Source organism: Rissa tridactyla, chromosome 9 (genome assembly GCF_028500815.1).
Source record: "Rissa tridactyla isolate bRisTri1 chromosome 9, bRisTri1.patW.cur.20221130, whole genome shotgun sequence".
Lineage (NCBI taxonomy): Eukaryota > Metazoa > Chordata > Aves > Charadriiformes > Laridae > Rissa > Rissa tridactyla.
Window position 1 is genome coordinate 2,945,174 of NC_071474.1, and position 17,344 is coordinate 2,962,517.

The 17,344-nt window shown below is 45.0% G+C and overlaps 3 protein-coding genes and 5 non-coding genes across 9 annotated transcripts in view; 7 read left to right on the forward strand and 1 right to left on the reverse strand.

The window, feature by feature from the left end:
* Positions 1-2: 2 nt before the first annotated feature.
* RPL4 (ribosomal protein L4) lies at positions 3-5,984 on the forward strand. The gene is made up of 10 exons (XM_054214544.1): positions 3-162; positions 1,608-1,779; positions 2,834-2,940; positions 3,379-3,517; positions 3,898-4,022; positions 4,366-4,495; positions 4,922-5,078; positions 5,276-5,359; positions 5,584-5,704; positions 5,787-5,984. Exons 1-10 carry the CDS (start codon positions 160-162, stop codon positions 5,901-5,903), a joined length of 1,155 nt encoding a protein of 384 aa, XP_054070519.1. The 5' UTR covers positions 3-159; the 3' UTR covers positions 5,904-5,984.
* LOC128915382 (small nucleolar RNA SNORD16) lies at positions 1,436-1,536 on the forward strand. The gene has a single exon (XR_008468622.1). It is a non-coding gene; the product is annotated as a small nucleolar RNA SNORD16 (small nucleolar RNA).
* LOC128915393 (small nucleolar RNA SNORD18) lies at positions 2,684-2,755 on the forward strand. The gene has a single exon (XR_008468632.1). It is a non-coding gene; the product is annotated as a small nucleolar RNA SNORD18 (small nucleolar RNA).
* Positions 3,215-3,314, forward strand: LOC128915381 (small nucleolar RNA SNORD16). Its single transcript, XR_008468621.1, has one exon. It is a non-coding gene; the product is annotated as a small nucleolar RNA SNORD16 (small nucleolar RNA).
* On the forward strand, positions 4,228-4,294 carry LOC128915395 (small nucleolar RNA SNORD18). The gene has a single exon (XR_008468634.1). It is a non-coding gene; the product is annotated as a small nucleolar RNA SNORD18 (small nucleolar RNA).
* On the forward strand, positions 4,541-4,611 carry LOC128915394 (small nucleolar RNA SNORD18). The gene has a single exon (XR_008468633.1). It is a non-coding gene; the product is annotated as a small nucleolar RNA SNORD18 (small nucleolar RNA).
* A 245-nt stretch (positions 5,985-6,229) lies between the features above and the next one.
* SNAPC5 (small nuclear RNA activating complex polypeptide 5) lies at positions 6,230-9,986 on the forward strand. Of its 2 annotated transcripts, none has more exons than XM_054213752.1 (3): positions 6,230-6,369; positions 6,870-6,953; positions 7,965-9,986. In XM_054213752.1, the coding sequence occupies exons 1-3, from the start codon at positions 6,280-6,282 to the stop codon at positions 8,067-8,069; spliced, it is 279 nt and encodes a 92-aa protein (XP_054069727.1). In that variant the 5' UTR covers positions 6,230-6,279; the 3' UTR covers positions 8,070-9,986. The 2 variants fall into 2 exon arrangements, with proteins under 2 accessions (XP_054069727.1, XP_054069728.1); XM_054213753.1 differs by lacking the exon at positions 7,965-9,986 and adding an exon at positions 7,619-7,958.
* An 866-nt stretch (positions 9,987-10,852) lies between these two features.
* Positions 10,853-17,344, reverse strand: part of MAP2K1 (mitogen-activated protein kinase kinase 1) — a 39,725-nt gene continuing 33,233 nt past the window's right edge. Inside the window, exons 7-11 of the mRNA XM_054213751.1 lie at positions 16,090-16,297; positions 15,526-15,590; positions 13,751-13,812; positions 12,724-12,769; positions 10,853-11,768 (exon numbers count right to left, since the gene is read on the reverse strand). Coding sequence (XP_054069726.1) covers positions 11,655-11,768; positions 12,724-12,769; positions 13,751-13,812; positions 15,526-15,590; positions 16,090-16,297 — 495 coding nt within the window. The 3' untranslated portion in view covers positions 10,853-11,654. The remainder of the gene's footprint in view (positions 11,769-12,723; positions 12,770-13,750; positions 13,813-15,525; positions 15,591-16,089; positions 16,298-17,344) is intronic.

Consider the following 17,344-nt stretch of genomic DNA (forward strand, 5'->3'; position numbering starts at 1 on the left):
GGCCGGGGCCGGGAGTCGAGCGGGCGGCGTCGTAGAAGGCGATGGACAGGGTGCGGAAGGACATCGCTCATAGCGAAGGGAGAGTGGCGAGTCCTTCCTTTTCCGGTGGGGGCTGCGGCGGAGACGGGCGGGAGCACGAGAGGCTCCGCCACCGCCACCATGGTGAGGCGTGGGGCCGCGGCGGGCCCGGAGGGATCGGGGCCGCGGCCGCCGGTGATCTGGGGCGGGTAGTGGGTCGAGGCCGGCGGGAGCCAGGCGAGGCGGGCAGAGCCGTACCGCGGGCAGTCCGAGGGCTGGTGGCGTGGGGCAGCCGGGCGGCCGCCATTTTGGAGCCGTCAGCGCTTGGTGCCGCGTGGAGCTGGTGTGGGGAGGCCGGGGCCGGCGGGAGGGCTGAAGGGGGGCCGGGGTGGGCCGCAGAGGGGGTCGCGGCTGAGAGCTTGGCCTGGTCCGCTGGAAGCCAGCCTTTCCTCGGCAGTGTGGGAGATGGGGCCCGCAGCGCCTGCTGGCAGGGCGTTTTCATTTTTGTCACGTATTTCTCTAAAGCTAAACAGAGCCACACAGAAACTTTTGAGCTCAGATAGAGTTAAAAAACCGGTTTCTGTAATACCCATTTCAAATTTTTTTTTAAACTTATTTTATTATTATTTTTGGTCTGCAACAGGCTTTTGAAGGCCTTGGTCTGGAGCCAGGTTGCAAATGACCAACTTCTCCTGCTAATATATTTCAGATTGTGTTCTGGTCCTTTCACCCTGGTAAACTTTGTTCTTGTTTGTGTTGGGGTCTCTGCACTAACTTCAGGGGTCAGTGCCTTGCTAGTGACAAGCGTTAGAAACACAGATAGTATTTTTATTGCTATTAGCTCATTAATTTTGTAGTATTTTTAATCCTTCTGAAATGAATTGTGGATGGGAAAGGAAGATACTTTGCCTATATTATTGCCATGAGCTATTAATTTATCGACAAAGTGTAATGCTAACAGATGTATTTTAAAGGGTCCCATTCAGACTGGCAAGCTATTTGACCTTTTTTTTCAGTTTTTTGAACGGTGCTGTTGAATTTTTCACCTCACAATTCTGAGGCACCAGGGATTGTTCCGAGGGCCCAGACTTCCCAAAAAGTTCACTCTGATGCTTAGTTTGCTTGCTTGTAGTCATTGTGAGTCTCTATATTGTATTTCAGAAGGTGGTTACAGCACTTCAGCTGTTATACATAGTCTAAATAACAAAATAATAAACTGAATTGATACAGGTGGGTTTTATATAGGCTTTTTAATAGCAGGTGGGAAGTAGTTTAGAAGGCGTTACTAAAGAGCCCAGGGATTCAATTCTAGATTAATTTTGTCCAAATAGGTTGGAAATCTATTGAATTTCAAACCTCAGGTATTGTGTTCTGGATGGGGGTTGTCCTGTGGAGCACTGTGTTAAGCAAAAATTATTGCTGTGATGATGTAATTTGCGTCTTATCCAGTGTTCAGCGACAGTTGCCTGCTGTCAGTGTGCTGGCGCTGTTGAACTGAAGACCCCTTCATTCTGAGCAATATTTGATGGATTTCAATGATAGCAATTTACTTTACTTGTGCTTAAGATTTTTCCCTCTTTCTTTTTCAGGCTTGTGCTCGACCATTAATATCTGTCTACTCTGAGAAGGGGGAAGCATCAGGCAAGAATGTCACCTTGCCTGCTGTGTTCAAGGCTCCCATTCGCCCTGATGTTGTGAACTTCGTTCACACCAATTTGCGCAAGAACAACAGGCAGCCCTACGCTGTCAGTGAACTTGCAGGTATGGCTAGACCACAAAACAGACAGAAATCCTTGCATTAGCCTTGGATTTTAATATCAGTGGGCTAAAATAGAAACAAGATTAGAACTAAGTGCACTGAACTGTGCTGTTCAGTGGGATTCTGTATAGAAAGTAGGGCAGCTGTTATGGTTATTAACAATCTGACTTGAAACTGTATGAAATAGAAGTTTTTATTGTTCTGGAGAACAGCGAGGTGTTGTAAAAGTCTTGGAGTACTCTGGTGTCCTACCTGAAATGGTGGTGCCTAGGTCCTCAAGTGGAATCTACATTCCACAAAACATCTGAAAGTGTAGCAGGCGGAAAACTCTGGTGAAAACCCGCGCTTTATCATCCCTGCTCCATGTTGACCACCTGAGGTATTTGCCAAGAAGAAATCTGTGTAAATGCGAGCATTTGCACTAAACAAGAGGAGGAACTTCTTTCCTTTGAGGGTGGCAGAGCCCTGGCACAGGCTGCCCAGAGAGGTGGGGGAGTCTCTGTCTCTGGAGACATTCAAACCCGCCTGGACGCGTTCCTGTGCCACCTGCTGTGGGTGACCCTGCGCTGGCAGGGGGTGGGACTGGGTGATCTCCAGAGGGCCCTTCCCACCCTGCCATTCTGCGATTCTGTGATTTGTTAGAGTTGCTTCAGAAGCTTGTAGGTGCAAGCAGCTACTGCTTTCCAAGAAATTTAAGCCAGGAACATGCATTTTCGAGTTTATGTCCAACAGTGTTTCACATAAACATTTAAACACAGTAGGAACAGCAGTGCCAATTCAGACCTCCGAATTGAGGATCAGGCTTAGAAATCGGTATGTTAATGTACTTGATTCTGACCTAAGCAGATTTTTAATATGGTAAGAGTTAATTTATGGATTAACAAATCCCGATGGGGATCTGTTTTGCTGAAATGATGAGATTCCACTTCATTGGTCCGTGTTTCTGAAACACATGATAACAGTGGAAGTTCTGATTGGTGGTCTTGAATTCTGCATATCTGTGACTGAGAAAATTGCGGTGTTGTCACCATCTGAATTAAAATCATTCTGTTGCAGGTCATCAGACCAGTGCCGAATCTTGGGGTACTGGGAGAGCTGTTGCTCGTATTCCTCGAGTACGAGGTGGTGGAACTCACCGCTCTGGCCAGGGTGCCTTTGGAAACGTATCCTTTCATCACTGCTGCTTGCATTGGGTGTAAAGATGACCTCATCAAGCAGAAAAATGATTTTCAAGTATCTAAATGTGAAATGGAGTCTTCTGCTTGGGGTAATGGCTACCTACAGTGCTCTGGACCACCAGGTTTGAGAAATCTGTAATGTGGTTGGAACTTCTGTGTGCAAATTCAGACTTGCTTTAATGAACAGAAGCTTTCATTGATTCCCTCCCCCCCACTGCAAAAGTGGTGGATATCTTGAATCTCCCGATGTGTACTGTCTTGCCATGATGTCGTAATTTGCGTCTTACTCTGTGCTCAGTGACAGTTGCCTGCTGTCAGTGTACTGGTACAGATGGTTGACGAACAAGTAACACTGAGCAAGGATTAGAGTCTCGCACTAGAAAAGAAGCTTCAAAAAGGTTGTTCTTAACTGTCGATGTGTAGATGTGTCGCGGAGGCCGCATGTTTGCCCCAACCAAGACTTGGCGACGCTGGCACCGTAGAGTGAATACGACTCAAAAGCGTTACGCCATCTGTTCCGCTCTGGCAGCGTCTGCTCTTCCAGCACTGGTCATGTCTAAAGGTGGGAATTCTGCCTCTGGAAGTGTTTGCCTGCAGCTTTGCATTGCCTGAGCAGTATCAGTAGTTATGTGATTAGTCATCCACAAGGAACATTCAGAGTAAATTCTCTTTTAAAGAGTTGAAGTTTGGTTTGATTTCTGTTGGTGGAAGCCAAAGATTTGCTTAGTATTTGCTCGGGTACAGAAAGTACTGTCTGAGGCAGACCACAGAACTCTGCTGAAACCTCACTGCTGTGGTTACTGTGCCTGCATACGAGATCATGAATTTAATTTCCGCTGTTTCTGATGTTGTATCATTTCTGAATACACAAGGCATTAACCTCGAGAAACGCGTACAGCCAAGATCAGTGGGTAACTTAGTGCCTTGTAAAATCCTCTCTAGGCCACCGCATTGAGGAGATTCCAGAACTTCCTCTGGTGGTTGAGGACAAAGTTGAGAGTTACAAGAAAACCAAGGAAGCTGTTCTCCTCCTTAAGAAGCTTAAAGCTTGGAATGACATCAAAAAGGTGAGTGGCTACAGGTACGTTCGTAGGAGCAAAACACAAGTGATTTGACTCTGACATTGCTGCTAGAAATCCCTTGGTAATAAAACTACAAGAAACTGTAAAAAAGAGTTTAAGCAAAGTAAACTTCTTACTGTGCTGCTTTACTCCATTTAGCTGTCTTCATTTCGGTGTCGATTAATGTTAATAGCTTTTTTTCCTTGACTCTTAAGAATGATGAACTTCTCACGGTCCGTGTTGCAGATAAGCAGTGATGATTGTGAAGTTCTGACTAAAGCAGTTTTGTTGTGTCTTATTAGTGGGATTTGGACAATTTTGGATATTCACAAGTTGGATGTTCTTATAGGTTTATGCCTCCCAGCGTATGCGGGCCGGAAAGGGTAAAATGAGGAATCGCCGTCGTATCCAGCGCAGGGGACCCTGCATCATCTACAATGAGGACAATGGTATCATCAGAGCTTTCCGGAACATCCCAGGTAACTTGAACTTGAGGCACGCTTGCTCTTGTGCTGGGAGACGGCCTAGAATGATGAGATTCCACTTCATTGGTCCGTGTTTCTGAAACACATGATTTTGTGGAAGTTCTGACTTGCTGAAGTAGCTGACACGTTCTTTCTCAGAGTCTGTTTTGGTGATGTTGAGGATGTTTATGACAAATGTTATAGCTGTTGCCAACTCTAAACTGCATTTGGAGCAGTTAAAAACAAGTCTGTCAAGTTTGTTGCTGGAAAAAGACTATTATTTTTTAAAAATTAATAGATTTTTATATATAGGGGTATGTAAGCCTGTAATGTAAAAGCTGCTAAGCCTCTGTCTGTTCCTGTGTGCTTTCTCTGTTTATTTCTTAAGTCCTGCGTTCCTCGATTTGAATCACGAATGTGTGTTTGCCTGTTTTTCTACAGGAATTACTCTCCTTGATGTGAACAAGCTCAACCTGCTGAGACTTGCTCCCGGGGGCCACGTCGGGCGTTTCTGCATTTGGACAGAAAGCGCCTTCCGCAAGCTGGATGATTTGTACGGCACCTGGCGCAAAGCTGCCACCCTGAAGAGCGACTACAAGTAAGCGCAGCCCAGCTGGGTAAAACCCTGTCGTGTCGTGGGCTCTTCTGTCACGAGGTGGCAAATGAATGTTAGTGCTTTTTCCTAAAAGCCTCGTTTCATTCAATGGGCCGTGTGTCCTGGGTTGAGTGACGCTTTTCTCAAGCCATAACACCATGTTTTTTCACCCGACTCACGCTCTGATCTTTGTTTCGCAGCCTGCCCATGCACAAGATGACCAATACGGACATTGGAAGAATCATGAGAAGCCAGGAAATCCAGAAGGCACTGCGTGCTCCCAAGTAATCACTTTCCCCTAACGAGCGCCAAGTGCAGTCTCTTGAGAAATTGCCAAGGGCAAGGCTTTGTGAGATCAGAAATCTCTGCGGTGGGATGTCAGATGGGGATGGGGTTTCTTTAGTTTCTGGGTACAAATACTAGGAATTGCAGTTCCCCAAATTTCAGCGGAAATCTAGCAGAACTCGTACTGTGAAATGAGAGGGCGATCCCTGTCTGTTCTTTGCAGGAAGAAGATTCACCGCAGAGTCCTGAAGAAGAACCCGCTGAAGAATCTGAGAATCATGATCAAGCTGAACCCCTACGCCAAGACGATGCGCCGCAACACCATTCTGCGCCACGCGCAAAACGTGAGTGAGCACAGAAGCCGGTAGGGGGTGAAATTGTCTTTAGTCCTTAGCTGAGGTGCTGATGCTTCTGTGTCTCTTCTAGCACAAGCTGAAGGAGGAGAGGAGGGCCAAGGCCAAGGCCAAGCTGGCGGCCAAGGCACCAGCCCAGACCAAGCCAGAGCCCACCAAGGCGGCCACCGAGGCCAAGGCCGAAGCGTGAACCCCGTGCGCTGCCTCGTCCACTTCGGGTCAGGAAACGGCTGGGGCTTTGCAACCAATAAATTCTGTTGGAACCGAGAAATGACGTCGCACGTGTCTGTTGTGGTTTCTCGGCGGGTTGGGGAGGGGAAGCTGTTCGGGATGAGCGGAAGCGGGACGGGCGCTGCCGCCTCCCGACGCCGCTGGGCCGGGATTTAGCCGTCCCCTACCTCGGGCGCTCCCGCGCGGGGCCCTGATGCAGAGCGGCCGCGCGGTGGCAGCGGCTGCCCGGAAAGCTGCAAATGGCGTCGGCGTGACGTCAGGCGGGGGCGGGGCCCGGCGGGTCCCCCCGCGCTGCAGGGGGCGCTGTGGCGGCGGCGTCGGGCGGGCGGCGGAGGATGCTGAGCCGCCTGCAGGAGCTGCGCAAGGAGGAGGAGACGCTGCTGCGGGTGAAGGCGGCGCTGCACGACCAGCTCACCCGCCTCAGGGTCAGCGGCGGCGGGGGGACGGCCCGGGGACCTCCGGGGGGCGGCTGGGGCCGGGCCGGGCCGGTACCCCCGCAGCGGGCGGGGGTGGGGGGTGTGCCGGACCCGCGGCGGGCGGGTGCGGGAGCGCGGGCAGCGGCCGGGCCGGGTCCGCCCGTCTCTCTTCCCTGTTATCTTTTGTGTTTTGAGGCTTGAAGCGCTCCGCGGTTGGGAGCGAGCGGCCCCCCGCCGCCTGGGCGCGGCCGTGGGGGTGTGTGTGTGTGGAGGGGGGGCGGTGGTTGTTCCCGCGGCCTTTTCGTTCCTGCTCTGCGATAATTTCACCAAACACCCGCTGCGCTGAAGGCGGCCGCGGTAAACGCGGCCGGAGCGGGGTCGTCGCTGTCCTGCTGCGCCTTGAAGCCGAAGGTTTTAAAAGCTTTGCTGTTGCAGTGGCTGATTGCTCAGAGCGATTTAATGCCCGTGTGACAGCTGACTGGAGAGGCCGTTGTGTTGCTGGTTTGCAGGTGGAGGAGCTGGCGCTGCAGTCCATGATCCGCGCCGGAGAGGAGGCCGCGGCCGCCGCCGCCCCCGCGGAGGAGCCTCACGGCGTAAGGGGCGGCCGGGGCGGGCAGCGGGAGAGGAGCGGGGCGCTCCTTCGGGCGGGCGGAGGTCTTTCTGTGGGCGGTTTTTATAGAATCACAGAACGGCTCGGGTTGGAAGGGACCTTAAAGCCCCCCCAGTGGCACCCCCTGCCCTGGGCAGGGACACCTCCCACCAGCCCAGGTTGCTCCAAGCCCCGTCCAACCTGGCCTTGAACCCCTCCAGGGATGGGGCAGCCACAGCTTCTCTGGGCAACCTGGGCCAGGGGCTCAGCGCCCTCACAGCCAAGAATTTCTTCCTAATATGCAATCTAAATCTCCCCTCCTTCAGTTTGAAACCATTAGTCCTATCATTACACTCCCTGATCAAGACTCCCTCCCTGTCCTTCCTGTAGCCCCCCTTTAGGGACTGGAAGGGGCTGGAAGGTCTCCCCGGAGCCTTCTCTTCTCCAGGCTGAACCCCCCCAGCTCTCTCAGCCCGTCCTCACAGCAGAGGGGCTCCAGCCCTTTGATCATCTTCGTGGCCCTTTTCATCCAGAGTTCTTGACGTTGATCTTCTTTATGCTGTTCATTAGCAGAATGGCTCAGCTGTAAAATCTGTCCCCCCAGTTGCCGTTTTAGGTCTCAAGGTTTTTCACCTTTTCCCATCCCTGAAAGCAGCATGTTGTTTCCAGGGAGGCTGGGAAATACCTGCTTTATATTGGCGCAGCATCAGTTCACCAATTATTAAGCATTCTGTCTGATACTGTTAACGGGGACGTGCCAGTTTATCCAGCCGATGGAAGGGCATGGCGGTACGGTTATCCTCTCAACTTTTTGCTAAGCATATGGTCAGTCCAAACTAATTGAAACTCTTCTCTGGAGGACTAACTGGTGCTGGTCCCTCTGATGGGCTCGGTCTAGTACTGAGATTTCTAAAAGACACTGTGACTGCACAGTTTTAATAGTGGTTTGAGAAGCATTCTGTGTCGCTGCCTGGCTTGATAATTAGCAAGATGATAAACTTTTTTATTGCGACAGACTCTCGGGCAGATGGACAACGAGGCCGCTATCAATCAAACCGAATTACACCTGAGCCTTCAAGATCATGAAGAGGAGGAGGAAGAGGAGGAATCCGATTCTTGAGAGAAAAAAATCAGAGATGCTTTTTAATACAGACTCAGGAATTTCTTCATTCATATAAAATTCACCAATTTTCATTTTGTCCTGTATATGGATACGAACTTTATGATATGCAAGACCAAGTCTTGGAGTCTAAGGAAGTTACCCTTGAATACATGAATGTCACAAGCTTGGCACATCTTGACTTAGATGTTTAGAGAATGAAAATTTGCTGCACAAATATGTAGCATAATCCATTCCACATTTAAAACTTAATCTAGCTTACTACATCTTCATAGGTGGATGAGAGAAGTCATTAATTAAGTCAGACTAATTTAACACATACAATAAAAGCAATAATTCATCTGTTGTTTCCTCGTGCTGAAAAATAAAACCAGGCCTTACAGGCTGGTTGTTAAACCAATGATTATATTACAACCTCATTTGCTTAAACCAGGAATTTTAAGATCCACCGTGAGACAAGATGTGGCCAGGATTGTCTCCCGGCTTTCAGCTGCTACGGTCTCAGTTACACGGAAAACTGGACTTAACGCTCCCTGTAAATGTGACCAAGATGTTCTTGCACTGGGAGAAGCAGATACTGCTCCAGCAACCTAATTCTGAGCGCAGTAACGCGGTGGCCTCTCTTTGTACCTACTGGTGCTCTTCTTAAGTAATGTCACTCTACTTAAGTACTGACTCCAAAGTATTTTCTACTTCTTGCTCTTTCAGAGTAGCAGCCAACTAGCCTTTTCTTTGTCCACAAATTGTATGGTAAGAATTGGTCCGTGTTACCTGTAATAAGGAACTAATATTTTAAAATTAGTGTTATTTTCTTTTTCCCCTCACAGTAACTTCATAAACCAATGCAAGTCCACCTTCTGCTTTTAAGTGATCTTCAAGGAGGAGCATGAGGAATTTAAGAACTTGTTATAAAATGAAAAGTGATGTGAATTCCCCTCCACAATGTCTTTAATGCTACGGTAACAGGCTAGTGCTGCTCTTACCAATAGACAGTATGTTCTTTCTCCTCGTGGAAGGCAGACGGTGGGTGGTGCAGCTGCTTATTTAACCAATTCTTGAAGACTTGTTTTAAAGCACGGAAACAAAATCTGTTAAGCTGATGACAAGCAATAGAAGTAATATTCTAACTCAGCCACTCTGTCAACCGTCCCACCAGGAAAATAGTCAGTTATATCCAGGGCTGTTCATCGCAGAACTAGTACCTAAAGGTGCTGTTGCTGTTTCTGGCATCACTCAGAGAAAATAGAATAAATCGTCTGCTGAAGTTTGCTTTTAAGAGCAGGAAAGGAACTTGGAAAAGTGTCCAGTGTCCCAGGGCTGGCCAGAACACACGATTAAACCTCCAGTGAGTTCCTGCCACTGCTTGAGGAGAGACTGTTGATCCGGCTCTTACTTGGTTTGTAGCAATAGAAACTGGATGTTGGAATGTAATTGTAGCTTCATCCTGCACTGAAGACTAATTGGTTTTTGAGAATCCTGGCTATCTTAATGAAGGAGCTTAGAATGTGTGTGCAGATTTAGCAAAGCTTTCCCAAGACTCGCAGGTAAATAAACCCAGAATGTCTGAGCTGAAAGTGTTAAGAGTTTGGAGTCTAATTCTTTGAAAGTCTGAGTGTGAGGAGTTCAGTAGCCAGCCTCAGCCTCCCCTCGCCTCCCCTCCCATGTTACGGTGCTCGGCCTGTTCAGGGCACTTCACATCCTGGAGTAGTTGCTCTAAGGTTTCATCTCCAAAGGGTAACTCTGACTATGGAAAAAATGTAATTTGTTCCCAGCATGTTTCAGAGTAGTTTTTGTGGATATGAAGTATATCCTTTCTGCCTGCTACCTTTTGTAAATGACTCCCTTGCTTGCTTAAAATAGACCAGTTCAATTGGGTGCTGCAATAAAGTACTTTACCTGGTGTCTGGCTACATATAACCCTGCTTGCGTTGTTCAAATTATTGCTATCATCTGTGGAGAAAACACGTAAAAGGGGATTTAAGATCTCTAAATCTCTGTTCACATACTGAATCTTTCTATTACAAAAAAGTACTGTTGTTTTTCTGTATGTTAGTGGATGTAATTCACAGATAAAGCTCAGGACAGATTTTAAATTAAACATTACACACAGCCTTGTCACTATCACCAGTCACAGTCAAGTGAGGACAAGCTGAAGGAAGCCTTGGACATGTCAATGAGTCATTTCCTACTGCTGATGGGTTGAGGACTATTCTATCTCTCCCTCTGATGATACTCGATACTGTTGACCAAGTGGAATGTCATATCTAGAATGATTTGGATTCCTTTTGGGAAGGAACTTCAGCCACTTCCATGTCTGAAACATCCTTCCAAGGAGCTGAACTTTTTATAGCACTGCTCAGCGCGGCTGTTAGAGAGCAAGACTTTGTGCTGAGGACTCTCCCTGTGCTGTTGTACAGCAACTAGCTTGCCAAGTAACTCCCAGAAGCTGAATGTCTGAAGAAAAATAAGCTGAAGAAATGGGTGTAGTACAATTGCTTTTGGTTAATGACAGGTTACAGCACTGCAGGGAGCATGGAGGGCTGGACAGGTTGTGGGAGCACTACCCAGAGAGAGCCTCTGCAGCCAGACTGCCCTCAGACATTCCACAGAAACCTGGTAAACAGGATATTGACACACTGCAATGGCAATTTTACACATGCAAACTTGTACCTCTCGGAACTGAGGATGGTGCATGCTTGTGGAAAAATACATAGAAAAAGGGTGTGTAATGCAACAACAACTTTTTGTTGTTGAGTTTGAGTTTTAAAAAGAGCTTCAAGAAGTTACTTGATAATATATTTATTAATTCATTGCTAAACATCTGAGAGAATAAAACAATAAAGGATCTTCGTACACTTTAGACACTAACACAGTTGTCATGAATTTTTAGGTTAAAAGAAAGCAAATTGCCTGGATCTTTGTCTTGATTCTGTAGGACACTTCCAAGAACTAACTTTTACAAATCAATTAGAAAGACATACACCACTAAATCCAAGTACGATGATACGTTTTAAAAATAAATATAGAAATATGAACAAGTCTACAATTAGAATATCGCCCTGTACATTCCAAGAAATGCAGAGCTCTTGCCTTCTTTACCTGGAAAGAGAAATCTCTAAAACAACAGCAAAATTGGAACCATTAGGCCTAACTTTCAGATACAGTTTGGCAGCAGCAAAAGCATGCTCAACAGATACAGTTTAGGAGCATCCCTAACCCTTTTTGCATGGGAGAGTAGGTAAGCATGATTGAAGTACCAACGATTTACAAAGAATCTTGATAAAGTTCAAACAAGCTGGGGGCAGACACCCCCAGTGGTATTTTCATTAAGAAAGAATATCCATATTCACTTAAAGTCAGCAAGCACTGTAACTTAAACATCTGAATGTTTTGGTCAGTAAACAAATGTAATCCAATACAATACAAATTAGTTTATGACAAAATTTAAAACCATTTGGCACATGCTATAAAGACATTCTTCCTTAAGAGGTGAAATACATGTTTGAACAGGTACAAGCTGAGGAAATAGGACCAAAATAGCATTGTTGTTAACAGATGTACAGTACAGGATTTGCTCTTCCACATTCAGACTCCAGCAGCATGCGTGGGCGTACTCGGTTGGTTAAGGCCTATGGTTGAACAAAGCCACCCCGCAAAATCCACCTCCTCCGCTTCAGATCTCTTAATGAAAGCATGAATCTGAGCAGAGGAGAAGAATATTATTATTCAAGAACTCAATCCATTAAATAATAATTCTGAATAACACGAACTACAACAAATCCAGTTTACTTTCCGTATTCAAGCCAGCTATAAAATCTGGCAAACCACACGAAGTGACCAGGAGAGCTTTTCTGCAGGATTACTGAAATAACCAGCACGTGAAATGCACACGTTGTGAAGTATTCCAGAGGAAAACTGCCTACACAGTGCCCATTGCAGAACACTGACACCACAATATGCAATAAGGGTGTGACTCAGCCACTTGAGATAATACTCTGGAAAATGCCTACCCGTGCACAGAAAGGCTTTTTGTAATAGAAAGAGTCCGATTGCGTTTTGCACCCTTATTGCGTAGAAGGATCAGGGCAGGGAAAACTGTTTTCTGCAGTAGTACTTCAGTCCTAGCATTGCACTTAAGCCCGTGAAAAGATTCACTGAAACCGAAAAGGTCATTTCATGTAGAAAAAAAAACACATGATGAAAAAAGAGAGGGGCAAATTTTGAGTTTCACATAAGAGGATAAAAGTATATTAAACTAGTGCATAAGGTAAGTGGAATTTTGTTCTTTCATCCTCCTAAAAGTAATAATCTATATACTTCATTATTGACTACTAAACCCAAGAAAGAGAGAACTGTTTTGCTAATTAATTTAATCACATTAGGTCATATACTAATTGTAATTATCAAATGGCAGACTCCAAAACCCACCAGTTTTGGTCCCCTCAACAGTCCCTGTTCTAGGAGTGTGCAAAAGCCTGCAGCCCCTTGAGCTCTGGATTAGAAGAGCAGCCGCCTCTCAGGCTGTTTGAGCTGTTTGTGTCAAGGGCCACAAGCTACACTTAGACCATACGCTCTGATCCCGATCTCAGGTCAGCTGAGGAGCCCAGCCTGCCTGGAAGGGTGCTCTTAGTTCAAGTTAAGAACTTTCACTTACCATCAGCTGCTTCAAGTCAGCTCTCTCAGCAGGATTTTTAATTAAACTAGGAAACAAAAAGCATTACACAAGTTACACACTATTATCTTTTAAAATAAAGATCAAGTTATATCATGTAGGTATACTGCTTTGGTCTGAAGACAGCACTCTAGATAAAAGCATTCGGTAACATACTGCCTCTCAAACATAGATCTGGGCCTGTAAGCAATTCCCTTCTGCAGGCTCCACAGGTACAGTTTTAGGTCCGAAATCCCGAGTATCACTGTTCAGTGGGGGCAGGAGTGAGGGTCTATAACAAAGCTGGAGAGATTAAATTCCCATTTAAATGAAAACTCAACAATATGAACTGCTTTATCCCTCAAGTTTCTTTTACCCAAGTCTGTTCAAGCTCAGCATCAAGTACAGCTATCACATTACTGTTCTTCCTTTTGGAAACAGTAAACATATACATGTAGCTTTTAATAAATAAACTAACTTTTCAAACTGCCTCCCTTAGCACTTAATATACCGGTTCAGTGCAGGTATTACTGAAGTGCTATTGGAAAAGTAAATAGATGGGAGAATGACTGCTGTGATTGATACTGGTTCAGCGAAGCACTGGGAAAGAAAAAAGCATCTGGAGCCTGCAAGACTGGTGTATCCTATGGAACAGGCACTGCAGAATGCTGTGGAGGTTACCCATAAAAGTAAGGATCTTCCTTTAGAAGCATGTTGTATGATCAGAATCCATAAGGACTATTGTGTCTTCAATGCTGAGGAAGTACTAATCCAAGCTGCACACAGAAGCAGAGACTGTATTTTACAGAGAGGAATCTCTCTCAGCTTTGGGGGTCTCTTTGGAGACATATGCTGTCAAGCTGGTGCCTGTAAAGTGAGCTTTAAGCACATTAACAGTTGGGAGGAAGAGGATTACACTAATTGAAATTACTCCACATTTGCCAGGACCTATGAGTAGGGCCTCTGACTGCCAAGTTTTGATACAGTGAGACAGCAGGGTTGATCCCAAATGTGCCTCTTTGCAACTCACCATTTGTTAACAAAATCTTGAAATTCAGAACCAAAAACACCATTGGGCAGTTTTGGAGGTGGCTGGGAGGAGAAAAAAAGAAAAAAAAAGTCAGCAGTCATTCAGCACAACTAATACATGATGATGCACAACCTACTCAGGAAGCTACCAATTTTATGTCCTATATGTTGGTAAAGCTGTAAATGCCGAGCACTACCCAGGCCTTCCTTCAAAGCTGAACTCTGAAACAAATGTTGGGCAGACTTCAGCTTCCATGCACATGAACTAAGGACATGCTGTCATATGATTGATAAAAGCAAAGATGCTGAGTTTATTACTGACTAATTTTGGTTATTACTCACAGCTGCTGGATTTTAGGTGTTTCAGTAATTAATCAGACCCAAGACAGTTTCTATGGTGTTTTTTTGTTGGGTGTGTTGGGTGTTTTTATTTCCTCTCTATACACAGACCTGAATGTGGTTAACACAGCCTTAAGCTGCCATTAAAGAAGGCTCAGAGCAGCTGGCAGTAATTAGCATTGTTATTCTCCTTACTACTAATCTCCAGTTTGGGGAAGGGAAGATGCCCTGCACATCATTAGTTCTATAATCCTTTTGATCTAAATATTTTGTCCCAGGGAATGAGTTTGTTCAGGTTCTGAATTCAAAAAGAATTCTGATAAAGAAAGAAGAGGAGCTATGTAAACTTGCATAATGTAAACTTGCATAATATCGTCTTGTTTTCCATGACATTTGCTACGGGATCACAGTTAAGTTCTCATTCTTACACCATGGATCCTGCAAGCACTTACACTTGGGTTACTTGTATGTACAGAGCTGAGACATGGCATGCACCGAGTTACCCACGGGCGTACAGACTGCTGGATGTCGCAGCTCACGCTGAAGACTGCCTGTGCTACAGCAGAGGCGGCAGAAGATAATCTTGCCAAATTCTCAACTACTGCAGCTCTTGAGCTTAAACTGTTCTCCTCAGGGATGCTCTAAGAGCAGGACCACAGTATCTTAAGTAATCCAACGCTAACTCTATTCCAAGAGTTAGTGCTGTCATGTTGGAGTGTTATATAATAAGCAAAAATAGGTTTGTAATGCAAGAGGAGAATTGTGTGTGCAGAGGAGGAACAGAAGCAATTTATCAGTACGTGTACAGTAGCGTATGCAATGCTGGTCTTTGCAGGGACCCAGACACCAACTGTGCTTTTTAAGAGTCAGACACTTTTTCACAGTTCATTCACCTGGAACAATTACATTATCCAGCTGCTACAAATGACAACTAGCATCAGCATGCTTTTTGGTTTTGTTTTGGTTGGGTTTTTTTTGAAGGACACAAGCAGTGGACTCATGTGAGTTTCAGCAGCACTTGTGAAAATACTGGAAACAGATTATCAATTGTAAAATACCAATCTCTATTAACCAGCCTTGTAGCTTAGCTATTTGAAAGATACAGTATTATAAATTAGGTTGTTTGTAAGACTAGAAGAAAAAGCCCAGTTCTGTATATGCTTGATTGTACTGTTTGCTATTAACCATCCTAACAGGTTGCACGATCCAGGCTGGAAAACCCATAAGCCTACTTAAAGAATGCAAAGAAATGAACTAAAATTCTCCCGGGAATAATTTAAAAATCAAGCCAACACACATAACAAGGATGTCTCTCATACTGCAGCAATAAAAGATGAAAGATATGACTTACCCTAACTGTAACCCCACACCCCCTCAAATTCTGGAATGCTTTAAAAGCTTACAATTGTATTAGTACAAGTGCAAATAACTGATTACCTCATTGACGATGTAATCGAGAAGTTCAAAGATTGCCATTGGGGGTCTGCTGTCTGGTCCATAGGCTAAGATGAAATAGTAGAAGTGGAAAAATACAGTGTTACTCTCCTCCCATGGTGGAGGTATTTTAAGAAGCTGACAGTCACATACTCTGTTCTTACATGGTGGACTTGCTGGCACCCAGTAGACTTACAGGAAAAAAGTGGAACAGCAACAGGGCAATACTTTCATGCAAGAAGACATAGTTTTCAGGTCTGACCCAAACCATGAACTTCACTGGGAATCTTCCTACTGTACTTTGATCAGCATCACATCTTAGAGTTATGAACCAATTCAACAGAATGGGATCTTAATGGTGCTCATGAACAGCTCAGTTATCAACGAAAGCATCTCTGGTCCTTGATTCTCAAACTCAGATACTTCCTCACAGCGAGACAGAGCCAGGTGCCCAATACAATCCTGATTTTTTTAAAGTTTAAAGCCACACTATGCAGATCAGTATCAGGTAAGGAAGACCTTTAAGCTGACAGAGAAGGGTACCAGAAAAAGATGATAGTAACTTACAGCTCACTGGTCGACCAGGTGTTCTTTGCCTGGGTGAGGTCTCGGTGACTGGAGAATCTCCCTCTACTGGGCAGCCAAACATTAATTCAAGCTCCTTAGAGTCAGGAGGAGGAATCGGGTATCTGCCAATAGCCATTTCTACCAGCGACAACCCCATACTCCATATATCCGATTGCACCGAATAATGAGTTCCCTGTAGTCTTTCCGGCTGCCAAAAAAAAAATAAGTGGGGGGGGAAGACAGTATTGTAACAAGAAAGAAAAAAAATTGCATTTTGCAATAGCCTGGATAAAATGAAGAATGAAACCGCAACTTATTAGTGTGACATCTTCCAGTGAGTGACTTATTGATCTTTTTCTTTAAATATCTCATCTGGAGTTCCAGAAGTTTCACAAACATTGCATACCACCACTGCAAATAAAACCTGGAGACTTCTAAAAAAATGATGCTATTATGTTGCTATTTTATTTCTTTAGCATAGTATCTAAATGTTGCAACTATTAATGATGATGGGATAATTAAAGAGCAAGAAAGCAAAACTAATATTGGCAACTGAAGATTCACCTGGTTTCCCTGAGAAGCTGCTCTTGCTTTTCTGCTTTGGGAAGGAGAGGGGAATTAACTTTATGGATTCTATATGGGTCCAAATGCAACCTGGTGCTCTAGCGATAGCTTTGTGGTTTGTGACACTTCTCAGCTGATACCATTCTGATAGCTCCCTACAGCAGAAATGCATTTAGCAAGGACTTGTATATACATGCATACTGCAGCTCTAGATCCATATTCAAATAATTTCTACATAAACTGTTGAGCTGTATAATCCACTGAAATGATAATAAAACATAACACGCAAATCGAATGATAATGTATAATGCAGGCCACAGACCTTTCCTGGAGGTACAGCGATTGATAACTACATACAAGATAGGAAGACAAACATGTGCTCTGCCAGCTTAACCACTCACACATTATGGCCTGACAAACAAAAATGCAATAGGCTTAAATTTTTCTCAGGAAAAAAAACAACAACAAACTGGAAAGGGACAAACACAAATTCTGGACAGATTATATGCACATGCTAATATAAGTATTAAAAAAATGTATGCAGGTAAGAGACTCAGCTAAAAATTCATTTTATATTGTCTTTAGGAGACTCAAACACCATTTAGGTATGGCATTTTTTTTGTCAGTTGAATCATGATTAAAACCATATCTGGATATTCCAGTCACATTGCTCCAAAGATCCTCAGTTTTG

Bases quoted from the DNA above. Each gene is read 5' to 3' on its own strand.
- RPL4 (XM_054214544.1), top strand. The intron at 1,780-2,833 runs GTATGGCTAGAC...ATTCTGTTGCAG, and splicing joins CGCTGTCAGTGAACTTGCAG to GTCATCAGACCAGTGCCGAA. The intron at 3,518-3,897 runs GTGGGAATTCTG...AATCCTCTCTAG, and splicing joins AGCACTGGTCATGTCTAAAG to GCCACCGCATTGAGGAGATT.
- SNAPC5 (XM_054213752.1), top strand. From the start codon at position 6,280: ATGCTGAGCCGCCTGCAGGAGCTGCGCAAGGAGGAGGAGACGCTGCTG. The intron at 6,370-6,869 runs GTCAGCGGCGGC...GCTGGTTTGCAG, and splicing joins ACCAGCTCACCCGCCTCAGG to GTGGAGGAGCTGGCGCTGCA. The intron at 6,954-7,964 runs GTAAGGGGCGGC...TTATTGCGACAG, and splicing joins CCGCGGAGGAGCCTCACGGC to ACTCTCGGGCAGATGGACAA.